Below are 15,763 nucleotides of genomic sequence, written 5' to 3'. Positions count from 1 at the left end.
AGGGAAAGGGGAGGGAGAGGGCGTGCGAGATTGTGAGCTGGAACCGCTGTACCACAAATAGGCCTACAGAAGACATTGGAGATGGAGTCAAATTGACTGAGTAGCAGACTGGTGCTGACAGGAATAATCGCTCGGAAGTATGAAAACGTCTGTGGTAGTCCACTCTTGAATGCCTCTGCCTCAGTTTGGATATTAGATTTGTAGGCCGAGTTGTGAGGATCGGGAGCAAAACTGCCGGCGGCCGACGGTGACTGGCAGCTGGCTAATTGTGGCTCAATAGGCCAAAAAGAAGCAGTTCTTGTTGTGAAACTTGAAGTTGGCGCCGCGGGGTCATAAGTACTACATACAAAGACGCCGAGAGCTGTTGCGTTAAGGGGATGCAGACTGTGTGGCCTTTGTAAGATGAGCTATTTGCAGGGATTCAAAATTTCCCCGCCATCCATTCACAGGTGAGGTTGCAGTTGCAGAGAACACACAGGTTGCAGGCATAACAAGCTGTGGTTGCGACGCCTCCCACCTGCAGTCGTGATAGTTTCACGATGCAGGGGGGAAGCGGACATGGGCACCTTGAAGGATTAGAAACACAAATACAGCTACGGGAAAAAGGCCTCGTGCGCGTTCATTGGAGTGACAGCGAACAGCAAGCGCCAGAAGCAATCCTCGCCACTTCTGCCATGAGGATATCCGCAGCTGCAAGCATGCGGTAGCGGTCACTGGACTTATCCGGAAGGTTGCTTCTTGTCGGCCGAAAGGCTGTCATCTCCGTGGCCTATCCATCTTTATTGACCCTTGGCAAGGCCAATATTAGATCGTAAATATTTGTATTTCCTTCACTAAAACCTGTTAGCATCCAAAATTGGGTGATAAAGATCTAGCTCGGAAGACGGCTTTTTCTGGGCCCGTTATCGTCTCCGCGCTTATCACCTTCAACCTTCCTAATGCAGCAACACCGACAGGGTCTTATCGCGAAACACGTACTGGCCAAAGCCGCGACATTTCCTTGACACACGCACCGTGCGTGAGGGTAGGGTTTCAGCATCGCACGCGACACAATCAAACGCCAAATGCCAGCTCAGCTAAGCTCAGCTCAGCTCATCGCTCGATCTATCGAACGCCTGCAGTCTCTGATATCGGGGCCCAGCCTTGCGGAGGTGAGGTCAGAGATACCCGCCGACGGCTCATTATTCAACATGTTTGCCTTCTCGTCCGACCGGCCGGCGGGTATCTGCCCACCACCATGGATATCCTGGGGACGGATTGAGTAGCGCCTATCGCTATTAGCTTCTAGAAGGGGCCCCTCATTCTTCTGAAGGACGATTTTACCCGCTCCTCCGACTAGAGTTGCTCAGGTGAATCCACTCTCTGCGACGCCATGTCTCAGCTGGCGAGCTCAGTTCACCCGTGTCCAACAGACCAACATAGCAAAAGGCACACAAGATCGATCCTACATCAGCTAGGACCCGCTCATCAGCGCTTTCTAAGCATGTCCTCGAGTCACTTGCTCCCTTGTCGTACGAACAGAGATCTGAGCTGTCCCATAATCGGAGCCGCATCACGCATCATGGAACAAGCGATGGATGGAGACGTTAGTCTGCGGGCGTGGCACCACAAACCGCCACCACGAAAAGGTCATCGAGCCAGTATCTCTCACACCGTTCGATGTGCATGGCATCAAAAGGGCCGTTCGGAGAGGCAGAGCTGGAAAGGACAAGAACCTCGGCGCGCAAATCCAACAGTAATCTCGAGCCCTGTGACTGGATCGCCGTCTCACGAGTGGCGTCGCACCGCTATCCGCTATCTCTGCCGACTCCACCATACCCGACAAGTGGTTGCGCATGGCGGCTGCGCATGGCGTCGCATGGCTTGAAGGGCTGGAGCGATATCCCGGGCCACAGCGTGGGGAATGCGCAAGAGGCGACGACAATTTGGGACTGGGATATGACAGGCTTCATCAAAATGGAGAAGAAAAAAATTAGAGGATGGGAGCGACGGGGGAAAAAAAAACTGGGGAGAGCATGAAAAAAAAATCGACTGAGATGAGGGCCTCGGTATATCCGCCCGATTCGTGCTTGCCTCTGGGTCCTCTTTAGCCGCGATCAAGAATTTGCCATCAGCAAATTTGATCCCTTCCTTTTCCTCTACTCTCATCTTCGAGAGTCCTCGTCTATCGCGATACCTTGCTTGTATCAGGCAGCTCGTTGCTGGATCCATTGGCGTCTTTTCCGAGGTTGATAGCCTCAGATCGTCTCTTACGGTACCTCCCCCGGTTCACTTTGTGCCCTCTTTGCCCAGGGTCTTGTCACGAAAAATTCGGCGCGCACACGGGCTACGCCATCTTCCGACGGACACAGGACGACACAAGATTCGCTGCCGTGTTCTATCTTGGCTATCTTCGAGTCTCGGTCATCGGAGCTTTCCTATCCCTATTGTCACCACCACTACCGTCCAGTGTTGCTCAATAGTCTTGAGGCTTACCTGGACCTTCGTCTCCAGGACCCTTGATCGCGCAGTTCACTACTCCATCGATATCGAGTCGCCGATTTCCCCAATACGGTACATTCGTCCGTCGTCGCATTGCGCCGTCATCCGCGCCTTACTTTGCTCGATTGTTACTCCGTTGCAGCTTCTGAAGTCCCAGTCGCATCGATCTGCAGTGCATTTGCAACCCCCTTGCACCGCGTACGAGGCACAGCAGAACACCTCGTCCCTCTGTACTTCCTTCGGTAGGTCGGGCTCTTTCAGCTATTCTCTAGCACACTTGGCACAGTCGATCTCTGTCACATCCCCAGATGGATGTATCCCCTCCATCTTGCTATAAACTGGGGGGAAACGCACGCTCATGCCCGAACCCATGTTCATCTCCCCGTCCCCCACCCCAGCTCTCTCGTCTTCCCCGGCCTATCTGGCTATCTCTCTATCTTGCCTTGCCTGGCCACCCATCCCCCATCCCGCCCATCCAATCTCCGTTCCCGTCTGCCCCCAGGAGCTTTTATCGGCTTCCTTCCGTTGGCTGCCCGCCTTAGCTCGTCCGAACTAGGAACTAACAAGACCCAGTGGCTTCACCCAAGCTCACAGATCTACGTCCCGCGTCGGCCGTTTAAGACTGTGCCGCATCCCCAGTCTTGTGAAAGCTTCGTCTCTTGACTCTTTGCTTTTGCCAGCTCCACCTGTTCGCGTCGAATAGGTCTTGTTCGAGTCGTTGTACATCAAATCTTTGTTCTTTGCTGTTGCTTGAATCTTCATCATGGGTTGGATGGAAAATACCAACCGCAAGATCGCGGCCAGCCCCGTCGGTCGTTGGTTCCAGCTCGATGGCTCAGGTCATGTAAGTCAACTTTTCATAATTATTCACAATCATGATTTTTTTTTTTTTTCTAACGCTGGGGTCAATTAGCCTCGCGAGCGCAAGGGCTCTGCCTTTTTCACGGAGATCCGAGCCGGCCTTGCCACCTTCTTTGCCATGGCCTACATTATTGCCGTGAACTCCTCCATCGTCTCCGAATCCGGCGGTACTTGCGTTTGCAATACCTTTGATGATGCCGGGTTGTGTGTGCCAGATGATGACTATCGCCTGTGTGTTGCGGGAATCAAGCGTGATGCTGTTACCGCTACAGCTGCTATTTCCGCCCTCGCCTCTTTCTTCATGGGTCTCTGTTCCAATCTGTAAGTCCTAACGCTTGTCTTGTTGCCCCGACCAGTATACTAACACCAAGTTTACAGCCCTGTCGGTCTCGCTCCTGGAATGGGTATGTCGAAACTCCAATCATGCAACCTTGTCTCTTAGGAGCCTTGTTTGTCTACAAGTTTGGGTGCTAATACTTCCAAGGTTTGAACGCGTACTTCACCTATACTGTCGGTAAGTTCTTAGCCATCTAACCTCAGCTTCGATCAAACATCTAACAAGTTTAACTAGTTGGTCCTAACGGAAATGGTCCGGTCCCCTATGAAGTCGCCCTCACTGCCATCTTCATCGAGGGCTTCATCTTCTTCGGTCTTGCGCTCTTTGGTATGCGACAGTGGCTTGCTCGTGCTATTCCCCGCTGCATCAAGCTTGCCACCAGTGTCGGTATTGGTCTCTTCCTTACCCTCATCGGTTTGACCTATAGCGAGGGTATCGGTCTGATCGTGGGTGCCACTTCGACACCAATGGAGCTTGCAGGCTGCCCCGAGGATACGAAGGTCAACGGACTATGCCCTTCCTCGCATAAGATGCGAAACCCTACCATGTGGATCGGCATCTTCTGTGGCGGTATCTTCACCGTGTTGCTCATGCTGTACCGCGTGAAGGGCGCTGTCATTGCCGGAATCCTCCTCGTCAGCATCATCTCCTGGCCTCGAGATACTCCTGTCACTTACTTCCCCTATGACCCCATCGGCACTGATAGGTTCGACTTCTTCAAGAAGGTGGTTGACTTCCATAAGATCGAAAACACCCTCAACGTCCTCAAGTTCGACATTTCTGGTCACGGAGGCCAGTTTGGACTCGCCCTCATCACCTTCTTGTATGTCGATATTTTGGACTGCACGGGTACTCTCTACGGTATGGCCCGTTTCGCCAACGTCGTCGACCCTGTCACCCAGGACTTTGAGGGTTCCTCCATTGCATACATGGTGGATGCCCTCAGCATCTCCATTGGTGCCGTCTTTGGTGTTCCACCCGTCACTGCCTTTGTTGAGTCTGGTGCTGGCATTTCCGAGGGTGGAAAGACTGGATTGACCGCGATGGTTGCTGGCATCTGCTTCTTCATCTCCATCTTCTTCGCGCCCATTTTTGCATCTATCCCCCCTTGGGCCACTGGCTGCGTTCTGGTTCTCGTCGGATCTATGATGGTCAGCGCAGTTACTGAGATCAACTGGAGGTATATGGGTGATGCGGTGCCAGCATTCCTCACCATCGCCATCATGCCTTTCGCGTACTCGATCGCTGATGGTTTGATTGCTGGAATCTGCACCTACATGCTGCTCAACACTGTTGTTTGGCTCATCAAGGTTGCGAGCGGCGGACGCATTGTGCCTCCCAACTATGATGAACGGGATGGCTGGACCTGGCGCATTCCTGGCGGCGTTTTCCCCCCGTGGACGGTCCGACTTTTCCGTGGCAAGAAGGACTTCTGGCGTGAAGACCCTCCTGCTGCCGACACGACTGAGAACCAGGTGACGGTCCCTGAGAAGGAGACCAGCTCCGATCATGGCGGTTCCGAGGGCAAGGTGGCCGAGACGACTGTGCCTCGGGAAAAGGAGATCTAGACGAGTCATCTAAGAAGGAGGTGGAATAAAAATGAGAGGATATAGTAGAAGGTTGACATGATGAGTAATTGAGCATATAATCTTGGTAGATACCCAACAAAAATGGAAACATGAAGCGATTTTTGTTCAACATGGGCGTGTCCATTGACAACGTGGCTGTTGTATAGAGTGGCAATGTCTTGCTAAGTGGTTATGTCAGTTAAATATGATGTAGGATTCTACGATTACTCTGGTGCGCCAGCTGAGGGCGGCGAGGCTTGGGGACTCGTCAAGGTTATGAAAACGCCGTGTGTCTGAAGCTCATAGCAAATTGTCCTTAGTGACGTTAACCACTTTGTGATGGGAGCGGATAGTTAACACGCTAAGGGTTATATGCCATGCCACGAAGGTTAGCTAACCTTTGCATCTGTATCCTGATAAGTGTCCCTCTACATCTTGGGATAATAATAATCATGAGATAGGGAAAAGGGCTCTAAGGCACAGGTAGGTTCTCATTTTTCTTTCATGTTTTTTTATTTAACTCTTATACTGGGATTTTGGCATAGTGGCGATAGTACAGACGGGAAGTTCTCATGAGACTCTCGGATGAGAATGGTACCAACTTATATATTCCCACCACTAACTGCGCCTAAATGTACTTTTGCTTCTCAAACTTGCCTCTTGATTTTCACTCATTCGTGGCAATCTATCCTTTTCAAGGCATAAACCTAGAGAGATCCACGGTAACGACTCACTTCGACGCACCTCCTCACGCCATCAACGCAATGTGCTTGAGTTCCCTAGAAATAGTCAGCAACAAGTCCTCAACTCAATCAGGTCCAGGTCAAACATACTCTTGCACTTGGCGTCCAACCTTCATGGCCGGGTACTCTCCCTCTCGTCCCTCATCCCTGCCCAGCTCCTTCTGCTTCTCCCTAACCTCCTTCGCCCGCTGCGCCAGCTTCGGAACCGGCGCAAGATCAAAGTCACTTCCCAGGTGCCAGAAAAGCGTGCTCGAGATTCGAACCAGGGGTCTATCGGGAAACTCGCACTTGCGCTTCTCAATCGTCTCAATCGTCTTCTCGTTGACGACAACTTCGTGGAAGCCCGCCTTGATGAGACCCCCGGTGATGTGCTCGATCTGCTTGCCCGCTTGGACAAGAAGGTAGTTTCCGGGAGGAATCTTGACGGGGATGCGGTTTCCGGTGTTGCGGGCCCAGATGTGAAGGCCGGGATACCTGGAGCGCCCGTGGATGGTGAGGAAGTTGAGGTCTGTGTGAAAGCCAGCAAGGATGGTATCCTTCTCGCCGTACTTGTTCAGATCAGAAGCTGTGGGGGCAAGAAGATGTGGTCTATAGAATGCGTGAGTTCATGAGTATAGCATAGTGTTGGGTGGGAGATCAAACCCATAACGTCCAGCGTCGCTGAAGAACTCGGCTGGCAGATCCAAGCCAACAGCCGTCATCTCTGCCAGTTTCGACACACTTGAAAGACAGTCAGTGTTATAGTATATAAGTTTAAAACCAAGATACTCACGCATTCTTCATAGACGTCCCCCACTGGTTCATAGCCGGCGTCCACCGCTCCTTAATATGCGGCGCCTCAGGCACGATATTCGAAGCATTCAACCCCGGAAACTCAGTCTTGAACGGCGGAATCTCCGCCATCCTCCAAAAGAACCTGCACTTCGGATCCGGCGAATGCGCCGAGATATCCAGCGGTCTCTGAGACGGGTGCAGCCTCTGAATCACATCCAGACACGGCTCATCGACGGCGCACTTGGGTTTCTCGGTGTTCTCCAGCGTCACGCCGATCTGGTAGCTCAGCTCGGGCTTCTCATCCTTCCTGAGGTCCTCTTCGGGCTGGGCAAAGTAGTCTTCGAGGATGTCGAGAAAGGTCGAGTTGTCCTGCTCTGAGACGCGGGAGTCGTGAAGGACCAGGGCGCCGTAGGTGATGAGGGCATTGGCCGCTTTCCGACACTCGGCCTGGACTGCCTCGGAGTCGAGAGGGTTGTTGAGGTAGACGTCGAGGTCGATGACCGGGAGGTCCATCGACAATTCTTGGTTTGAGTCCATTGGTGAGGGTATCGTGCTTGTCAAGTCTCCAATACACAAAGATCAAGATATAGTTTCAACTAAGACAGTGGAACAAAACACGCATATATGAAGAATTATAAAATTTTAAACCCGCTACAAAGGGTCCTCTCCCGGTTCCTGTTCAGGAAGTTGATGCGGACAAAGTCATGTCCTTGCACCGGTCTTATCCATTGCAATCGCCATGATTGGCCAGCGACGTTGGAGTAAGAGCCGGAGCTGGCCGAAGCCCGAAGGCAACGATCATGAGGTCGCAATAGAGTAGGAGGGGGCGGCGTATCACGGGGGCTGTGCGTCAAGATAAGGAAAACGCGGGGGAGTCAGTTGAAGACTTCATGTGATGTTGGGAGTGATACAAGTGTTTTTTATGTGTCAGCCTTGTGGGATAACGACAGCCATGGCTTCTAACCCGAAGGAATGGTTCACTATGTCACATCTATGAGCACTCTCCTATTCAGTACCATTAGGAACATTTCAAGAAGACCTTCATGAGTCTTCGATGAATTTGTGATACAACGGTCCTCTTAAAATAAGAAATAGATACGCAAGGTAGCAAATAGCCCTCCGAGCCCATCTAAGGATGCCATGCCCCATACGGATATAAGTAACCTAATACACATTAAACAAGTCATGAGGAGGTTGTACCCAATATCTGATCTCTCACAAACACAGCACTTACCTACGCCGGGAACAAGGTTCAATAGCCCCATGTCTACCCAGCTATCTCGATCCCATCCCGATAAACTCTCGCCCATCACAGCTGCTCGAATAGTGTCACAAGCCGTACCCTCCCAATGGATCCAAGCCTTGAAGGCTCAGTCCGCACTCTCAACCGAGACATGCACTTCAGCAGGTCAACAACAATGGTTCAAGAAATCTATTTCCATCTCGCAAGAAAACTCGCCGCCGTCGAGGCACTGCCCATCCCCCGCTTGGTAATATACACCTCTTTTCATCTTTACCCAAACACATATTTAGCTCTGCTGTCGCTCCGCCTCCAGCTCCCGCTCGGCCTGCTGGTAGTACTTGGCCGTGTCGACGCCGTGCTGGTTGTGGTTGACAAAGTTGAACCACGGGATCGCGCTGAACATGAGCGCAGAGTACCGGCTCTGGCGGGCCGCCACGCCCTGCAGATGGGGGCTCAGCCGGCTCACGCCGTACAGGGGCTCGCCCTTCTTGACCTTGTCCACCATCTCCCGCATGTCCATCTCGATCTCGCGGGCGTTCTCGGTGGCGCCGTAGAATCGGACTGTTTCCGTATTGTCAGTATTCTCCATCGCTACCGGTTATGGCATGTCGTCGACATACGGCAGGATCGCTGGTAAAAGTAGAGGAAGCCGCCGATGATACCGACGCCTCCGGCCAGTCTCAGGGCCTTGGGGAAACCACCCTTTCCGACGTGCGAGGGGGCGAATCGCTCGAGAGCAATCAGGGCAGCGGGGGCAAAGGCGGCAGCGGCAGCGCCATAGACGTAGTCGCCAGTTCGGGCATATCCAACAACTCTCTTGAAGTGACTGCCGAGGGTTAGTCGACGGTCCACAATCCAACCATTCCGACCCTTCCAACGGCTCAAGTAGTGAGAAACACGGAATATCGCAATTCGGGTCGTCGCGGGAGGGACTCGAGGGGACAGAGGACGTACGGATCGTTGTCAATGAGCTATAATATCCATCCGATCAGCAACAGCCATTGCATCGTCAATTGAGGCCTCACTCACCGGGTAAGGGGTCTGGATGACCTTGCTGGCCCCGACAAAGGAGGGGGTCTCCTGCTTGGTCGCGCTCTCAGCCATTGTGCGGTGCTTCGTCCGGGACAATTCCTTGAATCCTATCACGAAGCCTTTCGAGGTCGTCGGTTTCGGTACATTCAGAAGCTGGAGCCGGCCACCGGATTGGTGCCTCAGGACATGATCACGTGAGTGGTCAGCCCATCGAGCTAGCCGATGATTGGTCACGTGGTGGAAGTGGACCTTGGCGGGGTGGACAGAATCAATTAAGCTCTCGACGCGTCTCCTGGAGTTGGACGCGTCGTGAAAGGGAGAATCAAGTCTTTGGAGGTACTATCGACATTCAACACTCGGAAATTTTCAAAATGGCTGGCATTGCCTCGGATCCAGCAAATGGCCTGGATAATTACGATGTTGACGACTTTTCCGACGACCCTTTTGCTTCTCCCCCTCCAGAATCCTCTTCCAAGAAGCGAAAGGAGCCAGACTCGGGCCTTGGAATCGACGAGGAAGTTGACGTCAAGAAGCGAGCTCGAGCACCCAATGTCAAGCTTGACGAGGACAGGTGAGATTATATGGCACTGGCTAGCATTTACCACGGTATACTAATCCTGAATGGCAGGTTACTGGGTCCAAAAGGAATACCCAAGCTACGGCAGAGAGCGCGCGACCTAAAGATCAAGGGCAAAGGCCATGAAGTACGCTATCGCCATTCCCCAAGCTCCCTCTAAGCCTACTAACCGACTGCTATAGTTCTCAGATGCCTCCCGCCTCCTGTCCTTCTACCAGCTCTGGCTCGACGACCTCTTCCCAAAAGCCAAGTTCCTCGACGCCCTCGCCATGGTCGAAAAGGCCGGTCACAAGAAACGGATCGTGATAGCGCGCAACGACTGGATCAACGAGGGAAAGCCTAAGGATCACATTGCAAACGGGGAGGAGGAAGAAGAGGAGGATCTATTCGGCGAGAACAATACATCACAGCCAGCGGGCCCGGAACCTACCACCACCACAACGACGACAGAACCGTCAAGGGCAAAGACACCACAACGGGATAACGACGTGCCAGATGACGACGACATCTACGATGCAACACCCCGACCAGCTCGCCACACTCTCCCGATCCGCAACGAAGTCCCCGAAGAAGACGATCTCGAGGCTCTCATCGCCGAGGCTGAGGGTCGGGATGCAGCGAAGAAGTCAAAGCCTTCAGAGCCCGAACCAGATGGTGATGATCTGGACGCTCTGATCGCTGAAGCCGAGGGCCATGATCAAGCACCAAAGAAGAATGGAGCAGAGCCAAAGGGAGGAGATGACTTTGCAGACGAAGAGGCAGCGATGCAGGAGATGGACGGATTGTGGTGATACAAGCGGCATGGGAGAATTGGCGTCAGGCGTTGAGATTTGCCATGATATTTAGCATCCATTACGAGTAATGAAAGAGTAGCATCGGGATGCTCTACCTTCCTACACCGTCTCTACGTTCACGTCATTCATTGGCATGTTGGCTAACAGATGGTTACATGTTGCCCATCTTGTTCCCTATCAATATTCAGACTTCACAACCCAAAAACCACCCACGGTCTCAGGCAAGGCTGTAGCTCTAGTGCTGTGCAAGTCAGGGGTAGCTGTCACACCTACGTCAGTATCTGCTCAAGCTTCAGTCTTGAAGTCCAGAGCTTCATGGCTTCATCCAAGCATTCACATTGGCAGTCACAAAGATCACAAAAGATGCACAAAAGGTAGTTCGTCATCGCTCATAAGCGTGTCATTGTATTTATTGTACAAGAGGCTCAACCCGTGGTTTTCCAGTCCCCCTGGGACATTTATAGAGGTATCCTTGACGCCTTGCTCCGGGGTTTGACCAATACCCATACCCTCGAAAGATACAAAAACCAGAAAATTCATAACAGACTGTTGAGTCTTGTTCCCCCACACACCGTTTCCAGACTTTTTATTATAGTAGGTAATAGAAGTCGGTTGCTCTGCTGGAAGCGAGTTCAAAGAACTGCACCGCTCTTTCGTCGTCTTGATTGCTCCTTGGCCCGGTCGGGCCAGACGACCGTCATTAGTAGCTCCCGCGGCGGCAACCATATTGCTCAGACACTGTGACAGCTTGCTGTCATCTCCGCGCGATCCATGCGATCCGCGCCACAAGGTCTTGACTTGTGCCTCACTTCCCTCGGAGATCAACCGCAATGCTGCCAACGTCGCATCCAAGTGAGGACGCGCCAGGTCGGAGCTGCTGGATAGAATCTTCCTAAGAGACTGGAGACACAAGGTCATGGACCTTGGGCTCGAGGGCGTGGTTCGCAGCGGAGAAGTCACAAGATGACACAGGTTCCGAAGCGGAAGTGGTTGCGTCGTCGACAAAGAACTGGCTAATGTCGAAGTCGTCGTAGATGTTGGACGAAGGAGAGGGGTAGTCGAGGAGGTAGTCCTCGCTGAGGTTTGAAGAGCAAGGAGAATCGAAGAGACAATTCTTGACGAGACCGTTTTCGAGGACGAATCGGTCAGCGTCAGAGGAAGAGTCGTAGGAATCACCGAGGCTAAAAGCGACATCATCCGAAGCTGCCGGAGCCAACCCGATGTTGGCGCCGTCAAGGTTAGCGACTTCTGGAACGACCTTAGCATCTCCGCCGACATGTGACACTGCAGGTCGATAGACAACATCTCAGCAGGATGTTGTGCCAGGTCGGGAGAGGTGCTAGGGGTCAGTTCACAGGTAGTCACATCCATAGACGGCTCCTCCTTCACGGGGGTCGCGGCAGAGTCGGTTACCGGAGAAAGGCTGGGGGAGAGAGACGCTGGGTTGACAGTGGCGTGTGGGGGTGTCATGACATCGACCATGCCAGTGGCGTTCTGAGAGCCAAAGAGCTCTGGTGACAGAGTAACAGCGTTCTCTCGAAGGGAGTCCAGGGGAGAGGAAGATCGAGTAACAATTCCATAGGTGCGTCGGTACTGGGCAAGCTCGTTGGCGAGCAACATGTTGGTCCTCTGAAGCTCGCCAAGCTGGTTCTCGAGCTCCTTGTTCCTCTTCATGAGGGCTTCGGACTCGAGCCTCTTGCGTTCACGGGAAGACTGGGCGGCGCGGCGGTTACGGAGAACACGCTCGACACGACGCTGCTCCTTTTCATCTTCGGTCTTGGCCCGTTTCCTTGATGCAGTGTGAGGACCATGTTGCGACGTCATTGGTGTAAGTAGAGACATACCTAGGAGGAAGGTTTGTCTTAGGCTCAGGGAGGACCTGACCCCAGGACTTGCGCTTCTTGGTGGGCTTCTTCTGGGAAGTTGAGTCTGATGAGGGTGTCGAAGGCTCTTCCTTGATGGAAGCCATAGAAGGACTCTCTCCACCGGTAAACGACTTGGGTGTCATCATCTCCATTGGGTTCATAGTGGTAGCGTCAACAGGAGGTGTCGTAGCGTCAGTAAAGGACCCGGGGGTCATCATCTCTATGGGGTTCATCGCGGTAGCGCCAAATGGTTCATATGTGGGCTGTTTGGTTTGGTTGTGTCGGAATAGAGCTGCTTGCATAGCGGGAACCAGTTCTCTTTATGTTGAGGACACGTCGAGAGTTTGGAGGCTTGGAGCTTGTGACATTTGGATGCCTGAGGCAGCGTCCCCTGAGATCCCCACCCCCTGAACGCTCGCTGATGTCCCGATGGGGAAAGGTGGCGGCCGATACGTACCTCTCGGTACCAGGGCTGGCCGTCGTTACGAACAGGCTTTCAGGGGGCGCATCGGCATCGGCCCACCAGAAGCCACGCAGCAGGGCGCTGAGTGTTCTCCCCCACCGCTAGGCTTCAGGAGGGTGGCTCAACTGCAGGGGGCTGAGTCCATGGTCCGCGGGGCGGCGTGATTGGCGGGAGGCGGGCTGACACGCAACCTACCTGAGAGTCGGTGCCCACGGAGGGATCCACAGCCCGTTCGAGTTTCCAAAAAAAGGGGGCGATCAATCGGAGGCCGTGAGACTTGACTTGCGCACCCGCCTCTGGACGGAGCACGGAGGCTCGACCGGCCCAGGAGCCCGCGGCGCACCTAGGAGGATACCATGTACGGAGCTTCTCGCTCCTTCTCCCTTGTTTCGAGCATGGTGCGGCGGGAGTATTGTTTGCCCAGAACAGTCCGTCCGGGTCCTTTCTTAGGTTCCTTCAGGATGGCTGGTGAGTGGTGCGAGTCTATGTCGTGATTGGTGGACCCGCGAGTTGATTGATACCTACACTCGCTCGGTCGGCACGCGGAGAGGTATTGGATTGCCGTCCTCAGGCTCGTGTATGTGTTGTACGTTTGCTGTAGGCTGCCGAATGTTAATTTTAGGGGAGGCAACAATAGGTAGGCCCGGCTATCTACTCTACACGAGTCGTCGCGTCGTGTCAAGGTGTGGTGGTACAAGGCACTCATCATGGATCCATCCATCCATCGCTTCCCCTCACCCAACGTCGTGCGATATGCTCTCGGCCATGGCTTTTTGGAATTCCAGGCACAAGTGAGGGGGACGGTCCAACTCAAAGCTGACGCAGTAATGGATCAGCATCTGATCAAAAGAAAATAATCCATATCTCCAGTCCAATCTTTTGCCTCTTGCGGAAACTTGATGGAGGAGCTATTTGCGCTCCAAGGCGTGTTCCGTCTGCACAATGACGAGATGGGCTCATCCCAAGGAAGATGTGCGAAATGGACGGAAAGGATGGTCTGGCACAGTGTGAGTCATAGTAGGCAGCCGAATAAAATACGCCAGGCTGCACTGTATTTTCTTCGTTACGCAAGGCCTCACGGGCTGTAACGTTTCCCGAATAGCGCTCGCGACAGTTGCTAGAGCCCGTCCGCCGCTCCACGGGACCACTCACTCCACCAAGACCCAAGGGCCGCGCCAGACAAAGGGAGTCATCCACCAAACTTGATGCAGGGAAGCATCATCGCTTTGAGTCAGATCAAAGGGAGATGACGCAGCCTGCCACCAGATACACTGAGCTACAACGCCAGAGAAGGCCAGAGTGCAGCATCGCGAGGAATCGAAACTAACCTCGGCCAAGGTCCCAAGGGATCGGCTACAGACGCCGCAGTTCCAGGCAACCTCAGAGTTGCAGCTTGTGAGGTATGTGACCAAAAGAAGCCGGACAGGTCCCGAAAGAGAAGGTGATGGGATGCATCAACGGAGGAGTAGTAGCCATCATCAAACCATGCCCAAGATACGACGACATCTTAGCTCAACCAACTCTACTCGAGACGTCAAAACAATTCGCCATCATCACCTATCGCATCAACCCGACGCAAATAGGTAATGCCGAGTCTGTGAGTGAGCGCCATGTACGCTTCGTAAGACTCGACTCGCCTCTTTCTCACTTACAGATCAGCGGCGTCTCACATGCTGATCTGACGCTGACTGGCGCAGCTCGAGTGTGGGCCTCTGGCTTTCTTTCGTGTTCCAGGAAAAGAGCAAACACGGATGAGGGTGCATGCACCGTCCGGCCCTACCGGGTGCTATCCGACGCTCGCTCTAAGCCTAAGCCTGCCTTTTTCTTCTTGCTGGCTCTAGAATCTCTGTCCCTCCTTGCTGGGGGCATATCCACAAGAGACTCCATTTTCGCCATGATTTGAGCTCTCGTCAAGTCCATAGCGGACCATTCCATGTGGGCATTTTACTCGCGTGTACCTTTTTTGGATCATCTCTGCCCTGAGCCAGCCACAGCGGCCGCCAACTCAGAATAGATCCAGTACGACAGTAGATTTTCCCATCAGCGTCTCAACAGCATTTTGAGTTCCAAGCTTGCGCAGGCACGCACGCAATTAACCCTTGGAGAGCGTTGTGAGTTTAATTGATGATGGCATCACCAACGCAAAGGGTGGTCGTCAATGTCGCATCACATTCCGCAACTACACGGTACCTGATGCGATTAAAGATTTTCACCCTGATGGAGCTCATCAGTAAAAAAGAAACTATTGTCGCACAAGAAAACTCAGCTCCAAGCCTCCCAGCCTCAATTGCGAAAGAGCCCGCCTCTCCGTCAAGCAGGCTATCAAGAGACGACGTCGTGTCTTGGCCCGCCCAGCCCAGCTCATCACCGCCAATCCCCCTCCTCACCGGCTCCTCGGTCCCCTTCTCCTGCGTCGGATCGCATCCCCGTTCCCTGGAATGCTGCGCTAGTCCCAGCCTGCTGCTTCTCGCGAAAGCGGGCTGCCATGCCGTCGGGGAATCTCTTCTCCTTTCTCCTTAGGAAAGCGGGCGGACGATCCCGTTACAGCGCGAAACGGGGAGAGAGGGAGAGAGCCTGAGACACGGAAGGGAGAAACATGCCAAACTCAAACTCGCAAGCACACTCAGGGCTGAAACCCATTTGATGTCTCTTGTCTCACCGTAGATCTCTGTCTCACCGGCCCTCACTTTACCGCCCATTTCAGGGACTAATTGATTGATTGATTGACTGATTGAATTCTCACCTCATCTCACACACATGAGACCCCCCTCCAAACGCCTCAAACTTCCCCTCCCTTCTTCCATCAGGACCCTTACGATCAACTCATCCCTCGCTCAGCTCACCTCATGCCCCTAGCTCTGTTCTCGTGTAGATAGTTCCCCAGCCGGGCGCGATGGTACGTACGATAGTCTGACGATAGAGTTGCGAGCCAACAAGAGTCTGGGCGCGCAGAACAAAAAAGGGGATTGTGGATTCTCCCATTCCAAGAGCCAACCACCCCTGGTCTGCAATTTCACCCTTGTCA

General features: G+C 53.3%; 5 protein-coding genes across 5 annotated transcripts; 2 read left to right on the top strand and 3 right to left on the bottom strand.

Moving 5' to 3' along the window:
* Window positions 1-3,244: 3,244 nt before the first annotated feature.
* On the top strand, window positions 3,245-5,247 carry LRP88_04653 (permease family-domain-containing protein; the record flags this gene model as incomplete). Its single annotated transcript, XM_083241225.1, has 5 exons — window positions 3,245-3,325; window positions 3,395-3,663; window positions 3,721-3,746; window positions 3,827-3,856; window positions 3,914-5,247. The coding sequence occupies 5 exons, from the start codon at window positions 3,245-3,247 to the stop codon at window positions 5,245-5,247; spliced, it is 1,740 nt and encodes a 579-aa protein (XP_083102373.1).
* Window positions 5,248-5,995: 748 nt separating this feature from the next.
* LRP88_04652 (uncharacterized protein) lies at window positions 5,996-7,301 on the bottom strand (the record flags this gene model as incomplete). Its single annotated transcript, XM_083241224.1, has 4 exons — window positions 5,996-6,026; window positions 6,081-6,578; window positions 6,633-6,710; window positions 6,763-7,301. The coding sequence occupies 4 exons, from the start codon at window positions 7,299-7,301 to the stop codon at window positions 5,996-5,998; spliced, it is 1,146 nt and encodes a 381-aa protein (XP_083102372.1).
* A 992-nt stretch (window positions 7,302-8,293) lies between these two features.
* LRP88_04651 (NADH-ubiquinone oxidoreductase 21 kDa subunit) lies at window positions 8,294-9,111 on the bottom strand (the record flags this gene model as incomplete). The annotated part of the gene is made up of 4 exons (XM_083241223.1): window positions 8,294-8,568; window positions 8,628-8,833; window positions 8,962-8,978; window positions 9,037-9,111. The coding sequence occupies 4 exons, from the start codon at window positions 9,109-9,111 to the stop codon at window positions 8,294-8,296; spliced, it is 573 nt and encodes a 190-aa protein (XP_083102371.1).
* Window positions 9,112-9,410: 299 nt separating this feature from the next.
* On the top strand, window positions 9,411-10,407 carry LRP88_04650 (replication fork protection component Swi3-domain-containing protein; the record flags this gene model as incomplete). Its single annotated transcript, XM_083241222.1, has 3 exons — window positions 9,411-9,610; window positions 9,668-9,743; window positions 9,799-10,407. 3 exons carry the CDS (start codon window positions 9,411-9,413, stop codon window positions 10,405-10,407), a joined length of 885 nt encoding a protein of 294 aa, XP_083102370.1.
* An 895-nt stretch (window positions 10,408-11,302) lies between these two features.
* LRP88_04649 (transcription factor HAC1) lies at window positions 11,303-12,508 on the bottom strand (the record flags this gene model as incomplete). Its single annotated transcript, XM_083241221.1, has 3 exons — window positions 11,303-11,694; window positions 11,766-12,199; window positions 12,255-12,508. 3 exons carry the CDS (start codon window positions 12,506-12,508, stop codon window positions 11,303-11,305), a joined length of 1,080 nt encoding a protein of 359 aa, XP_083102369.1.
* Window positions 12,509-15,763: the final 3,255 nt, after the last annotated feature.

This window comes from Fusarium phalaenopsidis, assembly GCF_050370095.1.
Source record: "Fusarium phalaenopsidis strain FUZ10S chromosome Unknown contig_32292, whole genome shotgun sequence".
In the NCBI taxonomy this organism is placed as follows: Eukaryota; Fungi; Ascomycota; class Sordariomycetes; order Hypocreales; family Nectriaceae; genus Fusarium; species Fusarium phalaenopsidis.
Note: the sequence above shows the minus strand (reverse complement) of the source record. Positions and strands in the feature narration are given on the sequence as shown.